The sequence below is a fragment of the Clinocottus analis genome, unplaced genomic scaffold, assembly GCF_023055335.1.
Source record: "Clinocottus analis isolate CAN_PGR_092001 unplaced genomic scaffold, fCliAna1.0.p SCAF_12, whole genome shotgun sequence".
In the NCBI taxonomy this organism is placed as follows: Eukaryota; Metazoa; Chordata; class Actinopteri; order Perciformes; family Cottidae; genus Clinocottus; species Clinocottus analis.
Window position 1 is genome coordinate 1874241 of NW_027175843.1, and position 12424 is coordinate 1886664.

General features: G+C 41.0%; 1 protein-coding gene across 1 annotated transcript in view; it reads left to right on the forward strand.

Moving 5' to 3' along the window:
- Window positions 1–12424, forward strand: part of dnah7 (dynein, axonemal, heavy chain 7) — a 64310-nt gene that overhangs the window by 13115 nt on the left and 38771 nt on the right. Inside the window, exons 20-30 of the mRNA XM_068571982.1 lie at window positions 3232–3425; window positions 4922–5120; window positions 5266–5406; window positions 6376–6588; window positions 6674–6783; window positions 7737–7905; window positions 8272–8374; window positions 9003–9130; window positions 9602–9814; window positions 10556–10654; window positions 11543–11791. Coding sequence (XP_068428083.1) covers window positions 3232–3425; window positions 4922–5120; window positions 5266–5406; window positions 6376–6588; window positions 6674–6783; window positions 7737–7905; window positions 8272–8374; window positions 9003–9130; window positions 9602–9814; window positions 10556–10654; window positions 11543–11791 — 1818 coding nt within the window. The remainder of the gene's footprint in view (window positions 1–3231; window positions 3426–4921; window positions 5121–5265; window positions 5407–6375; window positions 6589–6673; window positions 6784–7736; window positions 7906–8271; window positions 8375–9002; window positions 9131–9601; window positions 9815–10555; window positions 10655–11542; window positions 11792–12424) is intronic.

The following is a 12424-nucleotide window of genomic DNA, read 5'->3' on the forward strand; positions in this document are numbered from 1 at the left end:
GGTTGCATCATACTTATTTTAAAAGTAATGTAAGATGGACAAAAAGGTTCTGAGGTCCTCTGTCCAATATAGATCCTTTTGTTAATATTGTGTTTGTATGTGATTTAGCATTGCAAAAAAGTGGCTTTGTCAGAAGACGTTATCTTAATGTGTAAGATGTAAACTGGTGAGAATCCACACAGCTGCTTCGTTACCTTAATGGGTTTTACAGGAAGGATTTTACGCCGTTACCAGCTGTGTGATTTAATGAGAATGTAAATATGCTGTTAGATACTGGCATCTTCTTTCCTAGTAAGATTATTGTGTCGTGTCAGGAGATTGTTATACTTTTTTTCTATTAAAAAAGTAACGATTGCTTACTGTTTTAGACCACTGATCAGAATCACAGCTAAAGCCAGTGTGCAAGGGTTCACATCCGTCAGGGGCACAGAATGATTAGGTTTTTGCAAAGTGACGACATGGAGTGAGACAAGCATAAAACATATCATTACTTAGCTTTAATATGTTTTGTAATCCTTACACATAATGGCTACCAACGTGGACAGTGGTGACAGTAGAATATTCTATTCATGAAATTGTTGGAAAAAGCTACGGTGAGATGATCCCACATGATGATAGTGGGCAACCCACACTGGTCAGTTACCAGTGACTGGTCATCTTCATTATTTTTTAGAATACTTTTTGCATCTATCTTTTCAATATATTCAACTAATAAGAAAACATATTCAACACTGCAGGTTAATATTTATAAATACATAGTTATGATTAACATTATGTTCTTCTTATTCTAGTTTCTTGATAACTTCAAAGCGATTATATTATACACCCCCATACCGTCCGTGTAAGCCAATTCTCGGAGAAACATCCTTCCTCATAGCCGTGTACTGCATCAAAATCTTGACAAAGAACACATCCCTTCATCTCGTCCATGGCATTGATCAGCAGCGCATGAAATTGGAATCATCTCAACTCCATACTACCAGTGTGCGCAAAAAGGCAGGCTAGAGTGCAGCTCTCCAATACCCACAAATCACTGGAGGGTGTTCGCCGAGGCTGTTGTCATCAGATCAACCACTGGGAGCTGCTGAAGATCCACTGATCATCCTCACAGCCTCCACATCTTTTTTTTTTATCTGCTGCCTGCTTTAATGTGTCATTTATCTACTACTGCATACACACTTGCAGAAAAAAAAACAAAAAAAATCAATTTAAAAGACTTATTTCTGTGAACCTGCTGTCATTCACTCTTGCAGAAGACAAAACCTTTGCCCCCTTTCTAATGAGCTGAGGATCGGAGAAACGGTTGGCCAGCTGAGCTCAAGAAGAAGATGACTGACATATTGTTTACTAGTATCCACCTCAAACACCACAGTAGTTTGCAAAAGAGTAACTCACTCAATGTTATAATCATGCAGATAGAATGCTCTTCAAGATGTGCCTTGAACACAACATTGTTTTGTGCTGGATGTGTCAGATTGGAACAAAGAAAAAAAATACTCTCTTTAGATTATGTTTTTTTCCCACACAGATTGCAGACCTGCCATATCAGCAAGGTACAGTTGCTGTCCCCTATTGAAGCCATCTGTTTGGTGCATAAAACCAACATTATCACGCATAATACATGCATTAGGGCATTGTTATCCCTTCAATGTGCTCATGAATAGCTTCCCGTTGGCAGGTTCAATTTAAAAATAGCCCGGTTATTACTTTGTCCTGATGAAATCTATGAAAAGCTAGAATCACTGTTCATCAATAAGACACCCTTAGCCAGTGTAATTGCACATTCTACTGAAACAAAGTCAAAGCTTGATCATTTGATTTAACCTTTGAAGTGAGTTTCATTCTCTGTAAGTTAAGTCTTTTCTCCGGACTACTGCCTAAAGAGAAATGGTTTCCATCCCTCATTCGTACCATTTGTTTATTACTTGTATCATATGGCGAGCCCAGAGGGGAAAAAGTCACTTTGGCATGAGTGAACAGCCGCTGCTTCCACTTAACTAAGTCATCATGAGAAATCAAAAGCAAATAATGAGAGATCAAAAAGGAATTTATATCCCATTGGAGATACTCCTTGTGGTTGTGGTTTTCGAACAGAACTTGATTAAAAGCATCTTTCAGTGGCTGCGTCTCCTTTTAATGGACATTGACCATTACTTGATACGAACCAGAAGCCTGTGCCACGTCAAGGCCATGCAATGGTGGCCGCCCTCTTCTTTTCCAGACTACATGTACCTGTGAAAAGATTTGTGTTACACATACTGGCCACAGTCAAAAAACAGCTGTTGTACATATAGCAACATCATAGCATCATTGCCATGTCTTTTTCTAGCCTTACATATGTTTTGTGATGACGTGTTATTGATTTGTGGACGGTTTCGTCTGCATGTTGCGAGGAGATGTGAAAACTCTCACATCCTGCAAAAATTGGCTCAAGGCAAATTAAACACAAACAGACAGAGATGAAAGCAACCCTTCTTTTTGTTGGCTTGCTACATCAACTGTAGCAGCTGTTTACCTTACAGATTGTCTTGTTTCCATTACGTTGTTCAGAAGCGTGGTGTTAGTGTGGCTTAATAGGTCCAGGCATCCACTCTCCAACCTGGACAATTGAGTTAGTGTACACATGAGATGACGTCAGAGCGGAAATATGTAATAGGTGCGAGACAGGCCTTAGGTGAAATCTCCTTTAAGTGTTTAAGTGTTACTTACCTTCAAGGCAACACTGCACTGCTGAAAAACTAATGGATGCAACAAACCACTTTTCTCTCACGTGTTTCCTTGATGAACAAAACGGTGCAGTTCATCACCAATGCTTTTGTGCAACAGCTTTAGGCCGCTTTGCAGAAGGAGCAATAGTCATGGTCCAATAGTCAGGGGTGTACAGTACCTGTCTAGGGAGCGAATGTGATAAAATTGCTGCTTTCTTGCAGAGTGCCCCTGAGTGATCCATTAGAAAAAGCTCTGCAGTCCTAATTAGCACCTATATGAAACTCAGAGAAAACGTTGGTTAATGGATGAAGCCTAAAGACTTGATACTATGAGCTTGAAATGAGTCTAAGTGGACCTGAAAGGAGTAAAACATATCCATTCATGTGTTTTTAATATAAAACCTGTTGTGATCAAGTGAAAATGCTCATATTTGTTGTATACCACAAACATGTTTGTGGGAGTAAATTGAGGAGATTTAACCAAAGTGTGTGCTTTCCACTAAACTATTCTCTCCTGTGTTAGGACAAGCATGTGTTAGCGGTGACAGCCATTGACAGGATGCTGGAGAAGCTGAAAACGTCCAATGAGCTCCTGGAAATGATCCTCAAAGGTCTGAACACCTACCTGGAGAAGAAGCGTCTCTATTTTCCGCGGTTCTTCTTCCTGTCTAATGAAGAGCTGCTGGAAATCCTCTCTGAGACAAAGGACCCTTCTAAGTAAGTTCAAACATGTGCACCCAGTCATAATGGTGTTTGTCATTACACTAAGACAATGGTTGTGTGAAGTTGGTCTATCCCATGATGAGCGGATAGTATCCATCAGTATCCTACCTAGTCAAATGAGGAATAAACTTAAGCAAATCAGTTTCCGTATCAATAAATGCAGCTGAAAACAAACAATTTTCCATTAAAAAAAAGAGATTAAGCATGCGAAAGAAGCAAATCCAGAAAAAGGAAATAGAAAACACCGCAAAATAGTTGTTGCCTTTGAGATACAAAATATTCCGCTAACTACCATGCATACTCAGCCCCCACAGTCCTTACTGATAACCTATTCGTGTCTAATTTCACCCAGGGCGTTTGGTTAATAATGAATGCAATTCCAAATGGACGATATTCTCTTTTCTTTTTCACTCCACCAGCCTCTTTATTCTCTCTTTGGCTTCTGGGAATTGTCATAACATCAGTAGAGATACGGGCAGTCACGACCTCTTATGTAAAGAAGGGAAGAGAGGGCAGTGTAAATTTTTGGAGAGCGCTTGATAGATCTGCTGAGAAATTTCAGTCATCGGCCCCTAAATGCAGTGCTGAACTGACAAAAAAGCTTGTAGAGAAAGCGATGTACCCAAATGCCAAAGTTTGAATGCTCTGGCATTGTAACACTCGTTTCTTTTTGCCCTGAATGATTTTTTCGCACAACGAGAACAAGCAACAGAAACATAGAGATATACAGCAGTATGGAAACGAGGACATTCTTTGTTTACTGTGTGACATTCAAGAAAAGTTACTATCACTAACCCAGGACTTCAGCAAACATTGCACATTTAGTTTCAGTGACCAAGGGCAACAACCGGTTTCGCAAATGTGAATCTAGTCATTTAAGTCCATAAATATTACAAAAAGTAATATTAATAATCTACAAAACTAATTTAGCAACTCTACTTATGTGGTTCATTGACTTTTCAAAGAGTGACTGTTGGAAATAGTAGCTGGATTTAAGACTCTTTATAGCTTTTTTGTTGTTGTTTGGGTTGTGAACTAATGCTTTGTGTTCTTCAGTGATGGAATACAACAGAAGCAATAATTAACATCTGAGCACAAAAACGCCAGTGCTGTAGTTATCTCACTAAACCAGACTATGTTTGACCTTTAGTGGATGACAGTCAGCAGTTAGTGATGCAGAAATGCTCGAGGGCAATTGTCCTATAACATGGAAACTAATTTGGAAAAAACACAAGACAGGGATCAGGGAAAAATATGTAGTAGCTTTAAGGCACACTTCATGTCTGCAATCTTTCAATAATTGTCTTTAAGTTAGGTTAAACTGGCTGCATCATTACTGTTTTATGTAATAACTGTTAACATCTTCATCTGCAGAAAGAAAACCCCCAGCATGGGCACTCTGTATTAATGTGGACTACTAAACCCCCCTCACTCTGGGTTACCTATAACTATTTAACGTGATTCACTATTCTGGCCTTACTTTCCTTCAGAGTGCAGCCCCATCTGAAGAAGTGCTTTGAAGGCATCAACAGTGTGGTGTTCACTGATGTGCTGGACATCACCCACATGAAAAGCAGTGAGAGTGAAGTGGTGCAGCTGCTGGACATCATTTCCACGTCCAAAGCCAGGGGCCAGGTGGAGAAGTGGCTCCTGGAACTCCAGAACGGCATGGCCGCCTCCCTGCATAAGGTGTTGTTTTGGACTGTACACAAATAAATGTTTTGTTTCTTGTGATGTTCTGGACAGAAGGCTTCTCCCCATATAATTTCTAATGTGGTCCATAATACAGGTACCAGGTAGTTAAGAACTATATCTCCCTTGTGGTCTGTTGCAGGTAATTGGGGAGGCAATCAAGGCGTACCCCAATGAGTTAAGGATCAATTGGGTGCGTGCTTGGCCAGGCCAGACTGTGCTCTGCGTCTCACAGGTCTACTGGACGAAGGATATTCATAAAGCCATTATTTCGGGACAGAAGGTGATCAATAGCATTTCTCTTTGTACTTGCTTGCGTATTCTGATTTACAGTTTTCGTATGTGGTGTCAGGGCTCTTTCATACAGTCGCTCACTTCCAGTTCGACCAAGTTCGTGCCTCTCATGTGCAGTTGCGTCGTTACATTTAAGTCCCAGAACCGAACATGGATTTTTCTAAAAGATACATCCCTTTGAAATGTCTTTGAAAAGACCTGCTGCAGTTTGGAAGGTATTTAATGAATCCTCAAAGAGGCTTGCAACCATCTGGATGGAAAATAATGTGTTCATGGCCCGCATTTATTTTATAATTTTTTTCATAATATTTTGGTTCAATCATCCAACTCGTGATTCATCTTAGTATTCTTTCTTTTTTTATTTATTATTTTTTACTTAACCCACATTCAAAATTCTGTTAAAAAGCAAGCAAACCAGCATGTTTCCCTGGGACACATCAACCACAATATGCTCTGATTTCCATGTCTGTAATGGTAACATACACTATGAAGCATGAAGAAGAGCATAATAAAAATATGTACAAGTTCTCAGGATGAGATCAACAATAGTCATTAGTCTTGAATACATTGTTTTATTACCTTTCAATGAATGTCTCACTTACAGTAATGATCTTTCCTCTTTGCTCCAAGCTACCGTCTAATTCAAACCGGTTCAGCGGTTGAACAGAGACTAAAGTGTATTAAATCTATCACATCAAAATAAAGAGAACCTATATCTGATAAGCTGTCCCATTGTATTTTGACATGTAGCCTGCAGAGGTCTGTGGATTAATGCTCTTTTTTGAGGCGCTGATGAAAGAGGGAAAAGTGTGATTTTTTTTATCTTTACAGTGACGGGCTCGGTTGTTGTTTCAGAGATCAAAACGTGTGACCTTTCTGTTTATATACGAGGTCTTGATAAAGTCCTTATAAAGTCCTGCTCTGACTTTCTATTTAATCACCCCTCTCTCCCTCTCAGGCATTAGATGCCTACCTGGAGCTGAACAACAAACAGATTGACGACATCGTGGCACTTGTACGCGGCAAGCTGTCCAAACAGAACCGGGTCACCCTCGGGGCCCTGGTGGTGCTGGACGTCCACGGCAGGGACGTGCTCGCTACGCTGGTGCAGAAGGGGATAAGTGACGAGAATGACTTTGAGTGGCTTAGCCAACTGCGCTACTACTGGGTGGTACGTAAAAGCGGGAATGTGGGGGATTCATTTCAACCCATAAAACATACTCCGGCACTGACCTCTGAACTCCCACTGTGTGCAGGACAACCACCTCCAGACCAAGATGATCAATGCTGGTTTGCCGTACGGTTACGAATACCTGGGCAACACTCCGCGTCTGGTCATTACCCCTCTCACCGACCGCTGCTACCGGTAAAGCTACACAAGCGTTCACCGATTGTCTCTTTCTAGCGCGCATGTGTTTGATGTTTCTCGCAGATAAAAGTCTTGTCCACAAAACCAAAGTTCTAGGTAGTTACATTTACCGCTCCACTATTGGAACCAACCACCTATCTGGTTAGTTAAGAGCTCTTCTATTTGACGCTAAATTCCTTTTCTTGTCCATCCTCTTATTAGTCTTGTCTTAAAGAGATAGCATACTATTGCTGAGCTGCTGGGAGTTCTTCCTTACTGTAGTAATAATGTATCTTCATCAAACCTCTCTGTGAGTGCACGATGCTTCCCAGTTAGCAATTACTGTCAGAGCTTGGCCTACTACTGTCTCTATGAGGCGGGGGTAACTTCAGCTGCTTTGGCTATGAATGGTAGTTGTACTGATCATTGCGTCAGCTTACAATAACAAGAAGGACATTGTAATTCTTTTGATTAATATGATATAATTTTAATTATTACATTTCGATAAATGTTTTTAAAGAGCAATAACACTGTCATACCAGTCAATCAAAACACATGCTAGAACAATTATAAATAATGTATTATTGCATTGATTGCATCAATAGGTTACTCCGAAAGACTGTCGTCGAAATAGCATGACAGAAAATGTATAAAGAGGGCAATAATAACAAACGCTACAGTATTTGGAAAAATACTTTTTCTAGTGTGTCTTAAAGCCGAGCACTCAAAAGCTGCCACCTTCCACAACACAGCTTACCTGCAGAGAGGCTCTCAAGCGCTTCAATATTTTATTAAATGTTTTGTCAGCGGGCTGGAGCGGACCTATTTTGACGTGTGTCTGTCGATGAAAATATATATACAGTGTATATATATCCAGAGTGCTGTCAGGAATTACTTGATCGCAAGAATCACTGACAAGCCAGAAGGTGTTACGTAAGCTAACTTTCTCCTGTCTGTTTCTCCTTCTTCAGCACTTTGTTTGGCGCCCTCAGCCTCCATCTCGGAGGGGCCCCTGAGGGCCCGGCTGGCACAGGAAAAACAGAGACAACCAAAGACTTGGCCAAAGCTGTGGCCAAGCAGTGCGTGGTCTTCAACTGCTCTGACGGACTGGACTACATTGCGTTGGGCAAGTTCTTCAAAGTGAGTGCAATTGTCTCTCACTGTGAATTGAACAAACTGCACTCGTGAAAGAAGTTGTGATCGTTAGTCTGAAGATATTCCTAGGTTGTGTACCCCTCCTCCACCCTCCCCCTCCTGATACTGCTGCAGCAGATCAGTATTAATGCGGGAAACCACAAGAGCCACAATAAATGATTGCAAATACATTATTTTTGTTTACACTGAAACTGCTTACACCCTGCTGAAATGTCCTCCCACTTGCCATACTGAAATAGCTCTCACATACCCAGGCTCATGCATACTATTCAAACATGTATTAATGAGTGTTCATGTGTGTGTCTGTGTGCCAATATTTGTGTGTGTGTGTGTGTGTGTATGTATGAACAGGGTCTTTTGTCCTGCGGAGCTTGGGCCTGCTTTGATGAGTTTAACCGCATTGACTTGGAGGTGCTGTCTGTGGTGGCTCAACAGATTCTCACCATACAGAGAGGTTTGTGCTGTTTGTTTGTTTGTTACATTAAGCTGGCAGTATTCCAGAAACGCTTATTGTATAGCGTATTCTCACCGGTAAAGAAAAAAACTGCTTTTCGACTACAAAGAGAATCAACTCAGAGCTCAGGCAATTTGTGTAGGCTGGCCAGCAGAACTTCACAGCAGTGTGCCCTATGTGTCATACAATTCAACATCCAATGGGGGTAGACAGACTTTTCTTTGCTCAAAAGTAAAGTTTGAAAATGCAAATAGATCTCCGTTGTTAACGGCTGCTGAAACTATTTTTTCACAATAGTTTTTAGAGCTGGAGGTTTTCCTTATCTGAACCCTGGATAGAGGATGTTGTGCGGGTTGTGTAGTACAACTTGTGTAGACACATTTTTAACGCATCCAAGCCTATGGCCACAAGTGTTAAAAGTCTGCATTTGTGGACATGATGTCCAGGCATATGCTTCTCAGTGTGTTCATTTCCAAGAGGCATCCAAAGAGACTGATCTATTCTTCAGCATTTAATAGTGCAAATGTTTTGACACAACACTCTTCTTTTTAATTGTCCTATCAGAGTCAAAAGACACAAAGGACAAGTAAATACTAAACTGTATCTCACTGCATCTGTGCATATCCAGGAATCGCTGCCAATACTGAGCTGCTGATGTTTGAAGGGACGGAGCTCAGACTGGACCCCTCCTGCGCCGTGTTCATTACTATGAATCCCGGCTACGCTGGACGCTCTGAGCTACCAGACAATCTCAAGGTACAGTATCAGTTTCATCGGTTTCACAGCCTTTCCTTCTATTTCCAACGGCCGGAAACTGTGAGTTCTCGAACGCAAAGTTTGAGGCATATTCACGTTTACATAACTTTTTGAAGTTTGAATTACATTTGGAAGAATCAGCATTCAGTTTTTCTTGACAAAAGTATTTAAAAATAAATATTTTTGCTTTATAAATATATATTTTTTTTGGCTATTGATGTATACCTACACTATGAGTGTTTAATTTTAATAATTAGTGAGACTTCTTTCAGTAATTATAACGTTACCATGTGTGCAGAAATGTCACTGCAGGAGATATCATTGGATATTGAGGCAGCAAAACTGAAAACTGGAGACCGTTTATAAACTTGACAAAGAAAACAGAACTAAACTTCAGGCTCATGAAATAATTAATGAAGTTATATTATTGCTACAAACGTTCTATTCAGCAAAAGGTGATCTTTTCACCAGGCTCTGTTCAGGACTGTGGCTATGATGGTACCGGACTATGCAATGATTGCAGAGATTGTGCTCTACTCGTGCGGCTTTGTGACTGCTCGGCCCCTGTCGGTGAAAATTGTGGCCACTTATCGGCTCTGTTCGGAGCAGCTTTCCTCACAGCATCACTACGACTATGGGATGAGGGCTGTCAAGTCTGTGCTCACTGCAGCTGGAAACCTCAAGGTATCTTAACACAGATTCATTTTGATATGATGTTTTCTTTTTTTGTTCGTTTACCTGAAGCCTTTCACACAATATAATTCAGTGTCCTTCACGCACACCCACAGTGCCACTGTCAGAATGTCTGTTTTTCATTTTTCTTTTTATTCCTCATACTCTTGGGAGATTTAACAGGTTGTTTTCTTTCAGGAAACACATTTTAATTAACAACAACAATCTTTGATTGTTTAACTAAAAGACAAATGTAGAAAAAGAGAAAGAAAAAGCGAGTGCCTAATTGGGGTTTCAACGTTTACCCAACTCTTGCTCACTCTGTGTTGGTAAAAGTAGTGCCGAGCAAGTTAAAAGGCAAACATGCACATTGCTGTGTGTAATGTCTTGCCTCATCTTAGAAATAAATGGAGTCCCAGTTTTTATGCAAAGGAAGCTTATTTGAAGTAGGACTGGATTAAACATTGATAGTTCTGTGATACCATTTGGATTGCATGGACAATTTAAATCTACTTGACGCAGCAGTAATTTTTTCATCGGATTCTATGTAGACTTAGCAGAAACACCCAACCTTCTGCCTTTTTTAATGTAGCTTTTGGGAAACAGAGGTGTCATGTAGACCCTCACACCTGCTAATTAATGAAGCTCCTTGACTTAGTTGTGATTCCAATGTGGCTCAGACAGACTTTACACCTGATTTTCATTATGTGTCATTCTCTCCCCTCCCTCTCTTCCACCTTTGCTGCACTGTAGCTCACTTTTCCAGAGGAGAATGAAGACACCCTGCTGCTGAGATCCATTATTGATGTCAATCTGCCCAAGTTTCTGTCCCATGATCTGAAGCTATTCGAGGTGCGATAGAATGGGGCTTCTCCTGTCTTGATTAATGGAGCGATACACATCAAGTGATGTCAGCCCATGTTAATTCCAGTCAGTTCATTGGGAGCCGTGATGCACGAAGACAATTTAAGTCTGTTTGAGTCAGAACAGTTCACTGGAGTATGTGTGTTTGTGTCCATCAACTGTCTTCACCCAACGTATCCCAAGGTGAACGTGTTAGTGTGTGTGTGTGTGTGTGTGTGTAGGTGTCTTTTCCATTGCATGTTGTTTAAAACTGTTTTTACAGTTTTACGTAGAACTTTGAACTAGTTTTGAAACAGGCTCTTTTAATACTTATGCTTCTATAGGGCCTACACAAGAAAACGAAACCATCAGCAAGAATATTAGCTATTTCTATGTAGTTATTCTTAATGCCTTCATGCCATTGTGTCCGATTCTCTTGTTATATCAAGCAATTCATGGCACAAAGGTTCACCTGAAATTCCTTCAGCTCAGACTAGAGCGGGTCCACTCAGACCAACCAACTGCAGACAGACCCAGATTTGGAGTCCCTGTCACCTTCGACTTGCAGTCAGAGCTCTGATGGGAGGAGGAGAGCTCCACACACGGCAGCAGCATCTCCTCCTCTGGCTAAAAGCAGAGCTTTGCTTTACCCCCGCTGGGAGCCACCACTGACATCACAATGCTAGAGACCCAGGCCATATTGCCAGGGCCCGCTAGAGGGAAGGTAGAATTAAAACTGTGTGGGACAGACGGTCAGACCCTGCTTCAGCAAATTAGAGGTTTTCTTAAGTGACTCTTGTGCTAGGTAACACAAAATAATAGTTCCTCTTTATTTATGTGTGTTCCCTCATTCCACTGACCTCACTGTTCCCCAACTACTTTGGCCTTTCACCTCAGGGTATCACCTCTGACCTCTTCCCGGGTGTCAAGCTTCCAGAACGAGACTACCACATCCTGCTGGAGGCCATCGAGGAAAACTGCCAGAGTATGAACCTGCAAGTCACCGAATTCTTCACTGAGAAAATCCTGCAGATCTTTGAGATGTTGATTGTGAGGCATGGTTTCATGCTGGTGGGTGAACCATTCGGAGGCAAAACCAGCGCCTATCGTGTGCTGGCGGCGGCCCTTCATGACGTCTTTGAAAAGGTACGATGTCCTGTTTGAACCTCTGGTGGATGCTGTGCTCTTTATCTGCTCACAATAAGAGTATGGATGTGCGTATAGTTGGAGAAACGGAGAAGGAATTGTGAATTATGGTAATGGTAATAGAAGTGGAGGAAAGTTGTACGTTAGGCCGCAAGTTGCGTGTCAGCTTGCTGTATAACATGATTCCTTACGTGGCACTAAGTCTTGATCAATAGGCTGTTCAAAGCACTTCATTTTCCTGGTTGCATTTCCCAAAAATGTCCTTGAGGTCCAATTTATTCATTATGTTCCTGTCAGGTATTAACCTGGTCAATTTGTCAGACATTTTGAAAAAAAAGTGTGTTATATTCAGATGGTTAACCATGCATTCTTTAATTGTACTGTATCACAGATTTTGAAGGTGTTTCCGGAGTCCTTGAGACATGAATTTGCTCGATCAGTAAAAAAAATGAATAAAAAAAAAAACGTTCACGTCAAGTAAAAAATATGTGTTACACCCAATATCCAAGGCTTATCTGGGCTACATGTTTTTCCCAAGTAAACACATCCATCCAATTTGTCAGAGCTGTAGTCTTTGTTTAGCAGTTATCGATCTCACAGAGAAGAGCAGAGCTGGGTTGTTGTATTTACATG